This window comes from Limulus polyphemus, unplaced genomic scaffold (genome assembly GCF_000517525.1).
Source record: "Limulus polyphemus unplaced genomic scaffold, Limulus_polyphemus-2.1.2 Scaffold2043, whole genome shotgun sequence".
Classification (NCBI taxonomy): domain Eukaryota; kingdom Metazoa; phylum Arthropoda; class Merostomata; order Xiphosura; family Limulidae; genus Limulus; species Limulus polyphemus.
The window spans coordinates 157568-165836 of NW_013667653.1; the positions used below are offsets into that span (position 1 = coordinate 157568).

The 8269-nt window shown below is 30.4% G+C and overlaps 1 protein-coding gene across 3 annotated transcripts in view; it reads left to right on the top strand.

Moving 5' to 3' along the window:
• The window catches only part of LOC106465761 (rho guanine nucleotide exchange factor 11-like), a 78546-nt gene extending 71270 nt beyond the window's left edge, over positions 1-7276 (top strand). For all 3 annotated transcript variants that reach the window (XM_022393690.1, XM_022393691.1, XM_022393692.1), the window contains 3 exons: positions 2258-2403; positions 2945-3155; positions 5500-7276. In XM_022393690.1, coding sequence (XP_022249398.1) covers positions 2258-2403; positions 2945-3155; positions 5500-5720 — 578 coding nt within the window. In that variant the 3' untranslated portion in view covers positions 5721-7276. The remainder of the gene's footprint in view (positions 1-2257; positions 2404-2944; positions 3156-5499) is intronic.
• The last annotated feature ends 993 nt before the right edge of the window (positions 7277-8269 follow it).

Here is an 8269-nt window from a genome sequence, read left to right on the forward strand (position 1 = left end):
AAAACATTTTTGAAAAAAAAAAAAAGTTCTTCTTAGAGGGCGCTTATTTACAGTCTAAAACGTATTTTAGGAATTTTTTCATTAAATTCCTCTTTAAACTTCATTAAAGAATACAATTTTGTACAAATAATTGAATGTTATGCTACTATTTATAAAAATAAAATCAGAAATCCATTAAAAGATAAGTTTTCTATCATTATTTCAATTCACAAATGCACACTTGCATTGCCTACTAAGAAAGTTAGTACCAGTAGTCATCGGGTTAACCCAAGACATTCTCCAATTTCTATCAATTTATCAAAAGTTGACATGGTTCTATAGCGTGATTTAATTGCCACACCATATGCAATACTACTACAGTTGTGTGTAGATAGGCCTCCTTTTTCTTTTTTTTTTCACTGGCTTTCATGTTTTATTTTACTGCCATTTACCACTGTATAATATCCTGTCACAGACACGAAGTTGTCAGATTTTGTTTTTGTGGATTTTTATATGGTAGGTGTCTGTGACTTGTTGACGGTAAAGGTAACGATGATAGAACAGCATCCACTACAATTGTTTCAATATCAACATATATATTCTGAACTAAATACATATAAATATATCAGGATAAGACATAAACCTTGCCTTGTCCGTAGCTTTGCTGCAATCTTCTCTCTTTCTCCTCTGCTGGCCCACCACCCCTTCACTATCGGTTCCCATGTGCCACTCTACACTCTCGACAACAACGAGTCACAAACACAAAATACAACATCATAAACTAAACAAAATAATATTACAATGATCATAAACACAACAAATCAATGACAGTCTTTGACAAACTAAAATAATAGTCTAAACTAAAAGGATATACTCTTTAAAATTGTTTCAGAAAAAATTCCAGACATTTCACAACCTAATAAAAAAAAAAAAAAACTAAATGAAATTTTATGAATTTTTTCAGACAGACATTTCTCGGATAGTTTAATGATTGTATGAAGTTTCATCCAGTGTGAGAAAGTATTTTCACTGTGAGAGCTGAATATTAATGATACACCCATCCAATCTACAAAGGGTTAAACTAGTGTTATGTAGAGAAAAGAAAAATGGGGATGGTATAGAATTACTTGTGGTTCTCCGACTTCATTCTTTACAGGTTCTCTGATAACGCATGGGTTACACACACATTACTTAGGTGTTTCTTTTGTATTTTACATAGAAAGTGAGTAACTCAGTTTGCTTTTGTATCTAAGAATTGTAACAAGCAAAAATATAAACTTACTAAGTGTGATACAGTATGAACAGTATAAAACAAGTCAACAATTTGAGCATTAGTAGAGAGACTTAAAAATATCCATCTCGTGCTGTTTGGACAAAATGTATGTACTTCTGTCGTCGATGGTAAAAATATTTCGTCTGACAAAGATATTGAAATGATAATTAAAATCATTTTATTTCTGTAAGAAAAAGTTTTTCATGTGTTTCTTCATAGTACTTGCATAATAGTGTATTTTTTACAAGTCTAATCAGATTTTAATAATGCCTGGAGACAGCTTGAATGGGTAATGAAGAAAAATTTTAATATAAGTTTAACAGCAAATGTACAATGTTTCGACGAGGTTTTGTCATCATCAGGTACCGTCATCGAATTTGAGCTAATCAGATTTTATATTATTTAACATCCGAAATGGTTTCACAGAAGATACGCAGCTAGTTGATTTTGCAATGCTTCCTTTCAATCCCTAACATGAGTAATTACTGTATTAAAACACTATAGGGTAAAAAATATACAACATAGAAATAACAAACAAAAATTGAATTAAATATAATAAATGGCTCTGTTACTACAAATTTCCCAGTTCCATTTTTAATATTGCTGTTTGAGAATAGGTGGACAACATCTAGGATTTAGTTTTTATGTTCATGGCTATAAATTGTAATTAAGTGAGGCCTGTTGCTCACTGACTTTTTAATTTGACTAGTCCAGTCATGAAATTTAGTAGTTGAGGATGAGTTTTGTTTGACTTAAAACTGGTATGTACAAAGCAACATGTGTTGTGTAGTTCTACATGATGTACAACACAATAAGAAAACCTTTATTGTTTATATAATTTATGTTACATAAACACTCAAAGTTTTTAACTTGTTACACAGACTCAAAGATTATAACTGTTGTTACATAAACATTCAAAGTTTATAACTATTCTTACATAAATACTCAAAGTTTATAACTGTCGTTACATAAACACTTAAAGTTTAGTTATTCTTTTGTTTCTAGTTGTTGCTGACGAAGACAACGGTGTTTACTCTGAAACCCCATCACTCATAGATCCAAAAAAGGCAGGCAGACTTCCAGGTTTTCCTCCATTAGAAAAATTGTTGGACATATCCTGCAAATTGAATAGACAGTTGACCCAAATCTTGGTAAGTTGAATGTAGTTTATGAGATGTTTAATCTAGCTGAAAAAAAAGGGGGGGGGACAAGTTTTTAGATTATAAGAAGAGTTTTTTTTTTCTTTTGATGTATTATAAGTTGTAAGGGGTATAAGGAAGTGTGTTAAACTGTATTAATGGGATAGAAGATACATCAGTTTTATGTAAAAGAATAAGTTGATTAGCACTTAACTAGCTTAAATCAAATTGTATGTTCTTCCTAATTTCTTTAGGATTTAAACATATTACAAAGAGCTTTTAGCAGAAATATGCTTTCATTGAAAGTGCCTGAAGAAAGCCACTTTAATATTTAACTGTCTAAGTTAGTATAAACAAAAGTAAATGAATGAATGCTAAGTTTGTTTACATCTAATGACAAAATAAATTGTTATGAGTGATAACTACTTCTCTTGTTTCCAAGCATATTCTGATGGATTTATTTGTATTTCTCTAAGCTGAATAAGTATATTATATATTTTGTGTTATCTGAAAGGAGCTAGATGGTTATGAAGTGTTTTTCTTTTTTTTATAGTCACATGTGACAGACAAGGAAGAAGAGAGGATACAGTTACAACTAGAGCTTCATACATCAAGAGAACAACTCCACTTTCTTCATGAAACTCATCGTCTTTGTTGTGGCATGATATCTCGTTCCCCTAGCAACTTGAGTGTGAATCAGTCTCGAGCAAACAGCTTCATATCCTCCACGTCTGACCCAGTAGATGAAAATGAAGATAAAACAGGTGTTGTTGTTGTTTTCTTCCTTAGAGTATTCAGGATAACATGGATCTTATCTCACCACGTTCTTGTAAGAGAATGTTCAGAAATAATATTTACATATTTTTATACGTTACACAGGGGTTGCACAAGCCCACGTAATCCTGAAAGGTCATGGAATAGTCTTTTATGAGCTTTTAAAAATTGCAGTACCGTAAGTAGTAGGGAAAACACATGTTAAGTTACAGTCTTTGAAAACACCTCAAATTTCTGTTTCAGTAGAAAATCTCCTATTTAATAACTGACTTAATGAAAAAATAGATAACATTTGGAATCTAGTTTTTTGTATTTCTTGTTAGCCATTGGCAGTGTCTTTTCTTGCAAGACCCAAGACATTTGAAACTTCCCTATGAACAAAAATAGCAGGAAGAAGAACATTTAGTTGTGTGTTCCAGGATTATAGCACCCTTGAAATCTGATTATAAATCTTGAAAAAAACTGTAAAACTTTAAGTATTTAACTTCAAAACCTTAGTATTTGGTTATTGTTTTAAATAAAATTAATTTTAAAAAATGCTTCAGACTAACCCCTTTCACTTAATAGCTTGTGAGTGTATTGCTATTAGTTGTCTCTTCATATTACAACATTCATATGATAATCCTGCAGTGGAGTAATACACATTAAAATGTGTACAATAGAAGTAAAGTAGGGGCATGACTTTATAATCATTTGAAAAAAAAATGCCTTTTTGATTATTAACCCAAAATTTTGGTAAAACTTAACTTTCTGGTCTTTCTTTATTTGCTTTCTTTTAAACCAAAATAAAGGTTGTTAAAGTAGTTTTGGTAAGAACTGTAGCAATTTTCAATCACTGATTTTTAACCATTTTTGAATTTAGCTGTGGTCTTTGTTAAGGTTTTAAGTCATGCCAAAAGTGAGGAGAAAAATTATATATGTAGAGCACTTCTTAGTAAGCCTACTTGATGTGTATAAACATAGTTAAGAACTTGAGAGAATGGACTTAGCAAAATTTGTTTGAAAAGTAGATTTTTATAACTAAATTAGATATAACTGTATTAGATAAAGGGGGATATTTTGCTAATTATGCCCCTTAGAAAAAATAGAAAGTAATGTTTTTTGTTTGATTTATTGATTTGTAAATATATTTTAGGTTTAGGTACTTGGTTTAGTTTTAGTGAAATATTTGTACAGAAATTTAGTTTAGCATGTTCCACCTGTTTCTTCCATGCTGCTCTGTCAGATCAGTTGTGGTGAATGTAATATCAGATAAGAATGTGAAGTGTGAAGCTTGTGATTAAAAAATGACTCATTTGTGTTATAACTACTGTAATTTACTTTTTTATCATCAAAATACGTTATTGATTCATTATAGTGATACCAATAATATTACACATATTTTAATGATGCTATTGATATATTGTTGTAGGCTACGTTTTCTAAAATTTTATTTAAGGTTTGTATTGGTTCTTAAAAATCTCAAAGTTAAAGAAACTTAAATTTTGGTACTCTGGCTTTTATGAAGTGCTGAAATAAAAATTTTCTGTCCTTGAGAAAAAGTATGCTTGATAAACATAAGCTTGCAAAGTCTTTTGTCATTAACTCTTGGAAACCAATTTTTTTACAACCAAAATTGGTACTGTTTTATTTCTTTTGTGTTTTTGAAAATGTACTTGAGTAGGAAAAATTTTATTTACCCTTGGCAGTGATTGGCTAGACTCGTTAACTATTCTTGGCAATTTTGATATGAAGTTATTCAAGCTAAGTTACTATTTTTGTGCTTTAGCTACAATTGGTTTCTGACGTAGCAGTCTTGTCCTCGTTCACACAGTTTTCTGGGAAATGTTGTCCTGTTGTTTGGTCAACATCTATCATTACATAAGCAGGCCAGCTTCAAAAATGTGTATTTGAAGTTTTAATCATATGTGAATATGTCTATTTTCATTAGTTTCTTTGCATAAAGAAAAGAAACAGAGAAAAAAATTATATATTTATGCTGAAAGCTTTCTAATTATACTCAACTGCAGACAAAAACAACTTTACACATGTTAAGTAGTTGCTCATGAGACAGCTTTTTTGATTCTTAAAATGTAGGTTTTCTATCCTTTAATAGTTGTGAAACTTTGTACTGGAGGGACTAAATGAATTTTGAATGTGATGACTTAGCCTGAAATTTCCATGTTAGTGAGTTGTATAACCTTTTGTGTCAATAAATTTACTAGTAATACGATTATTTGTTAATATTACAATCGGCTTTACAGCTGGCAATGAGAACGATTGCAAGTATTCCAATTTTTTCTAATAAATTTTAGTTATGTAAGTTAATCAAAATTATTGATTCTGTCTTCTCAGATATACTAACAGGTGAGAAATTCAAAGAAGTTGAAAATGACGAAATTTCTGAAGAAGAGAAGCAAAACAGTTTTGTTGGGGATGAAGAAATAAATAAAGTGGAGCAGGTGCAGCCTGAAGAGGAAGATGAAAACACAGATATTAATTTTGTTTATATGACTGAAGAAGAGAAGTTTAAAAACCAAAGTACTTCAACAGACACAAGGCCATACCAGAGATAAAGAAAGTAGTTTAGATAAGGAAGAAAACATTCAACAAGATATTCTTGATGAAGACCAAGAGTTAAATGCAGAGTGTCTCAACAAATATGAAGAAGAATTGAAGGAAACCTGTGAGGAGGGATTGGAAAAACTGCCTAATAAGAAAGTAAATGATTGTGAGGATGAAAAACGACTGCACAGCTTGGAGGAAACACAAGAGGAAAATCATCATAACGACGATCATGAAAAAGTAATGAATAAAGAGTTTGGAAAATGCATGAAAAATCATGAGGACAGGAATGAAGAAGGTGGTGAATGCAAGGTGTATCCAGAACAGGACATGGAATCTAATGGACTTAGTACTCCAACGGAACACTTTGTTGATGCTATATCTGGAGAGGAGAATATTTCCGAGTATCCGGTTACAGATATAGATCATGAAGAATTTGGTGATAAATGCCGTGATAATCAACGAAACTTAGCAGGAGAAACAAGTTCATTGCCTTGTTCAACAGGAAATATAACTGTTGAAGACCAAGCATCTGTTGTACCAAATGTAAATTATAACCCAGGTGAAGAGACACAAATCAATGAATAAATAAAATCTAAATACGAATCTGTAAAAAATCTAATTAATAATGTACAGTATAAAGAGGTGCAAACCTCCTGATATTTTAGCCTAATAGACCTAAAAAGTCTACAGGAAACATGCTGTATTTCTACAGGTTGTAGAAACGTTTGTGTATTATCTTTTTTTAGCATATCTCATTGAGCTCCAAGAGGTTAGTGAGTTAAGTGAAAAAGACAAAACTGTATTTAAGTCTCTATGAACTTCTAAACATTGCTTCCAAGCTATATGGTGCTTTAAAATTAATGGTTTGTCAGATTTAATTCTTTTTACTTTGTTTGGCAGTTACAGCAAGATATGATTGGCTTGTTTTTCTTTTGTTTTTTTAAGAGAAGTACATAACAAATGTAATCATTACCATAATTTCATTACAACACGTTAAAGCTATAAATGTAATTTGTAGAGAATGAGTTACATCTGAAAGTTTCTTTTCCTTGCGATTTGTAAGGTATGTATAGTATTAGTGAAAATTTCTGTCATTAATTACATTTAGCACCATGGCCAGTCTCAAAATATAAATGGTGTATTTTGTATGTTACAGTGATTGTGATTCTTCAGACAGCAGCTTTTTTTTTTGTTTTGTAAAATGTAAAAAAAAATATTTGTGTGTATAAGTTATTATGAGTAATAAGCTGTGATGTAAAAAACCTGATTTTTTGAGGAAGCAGATTTTTGGATACAAGATTGCTTAACTTGAAAAATAGAAAAAAGGTTATTAAGAAGAACTTTATATTTTCAAACTATGTTATATTGATAACTGTACGTGACCTTCAAAACAGGTTTATCAGAATGTTTACAATCTAGAAAATGGCAGCTGTAATGAAAGGTGAAAAAAACTAAATATGATGGGTTGTAACAGAAATGCTTATTTTTTGCTGATCTTCACTTTGACAAATTTTGAATATCGAGTTCAGACAATGTGAAATAATGATCACGGAAAACACTTGCATACACGTGTGTGAGAGTGATAATTCATGTTTTATTTTGAAGAAATATTTTGACTTTTTTTCCTGTGACACCCAGACCAATGATAATATATAATGTACTTGTATCTTTTTGTACATGCATGCAGATTGCAAAAATTACTGTACTGTACATATTAAATTCTAAAGGTGTTGGTCAGTCAAAGTGCCTGAGTGACCACCTTTCCATATGTTGTTCAACACATTTTCTGGGGTCAAATATCCACAGTAATGTGTAAAAAGGAGTTGGTTGAACCATAGGTGACATCTAGGCTATTCTTGGAAGAATAGTAAAGCTTGTGTGTGTATATATACTTATATATAGTATGGAAGATTTTATAAAACTAAATAAACCATTCTGCTCTTAATTTAAAATGTATGAAATAAATGTACAATTCTTTTTGTTTAAAACTGTGAAATTTTATTTATGAAAATTAATTTTTAATTGATTTCTTTTTAAATAACTTTATACAACATGAAAATAGAACTATTAATGATGCCATAGAATCGTCAGTTACACAGCCACAAATTTTTCATGCGTGAAAACAGTTTTAAAGTAATTAGTCTCATGCTAGTCACTTCAAAGTAAAGTGACTATCCTTGTACAAAAATGCAGATTGTGAAGTCTGTAAATGGGAATGTTTTTTTTATGTGTGAAAATGTTGGGAGTAATATAATTGAATTTAAAGTAGGACACATCTGTGATCTGTTGAATTCCTGAAAGATGATATTTTAATACACAGATCATAAAAAGAAACTGTTTCATAAAATCACAATGAAAGTACACACCTGAACATGTATTTCTCTTCAGTTGGAAAAAGATAAAATACCAAATTTAAAAAATTTTGATTAATAACTGGAGAAAATCTGCATAATGACATTTTCTGTGAATGTTGGGAAGAAGTTGAAATTTTTATTTAATTTCTTTTGTAATGTTTGATCCATTAGAAAAGACTTATTTAGAATTTCTTTAGGAATTT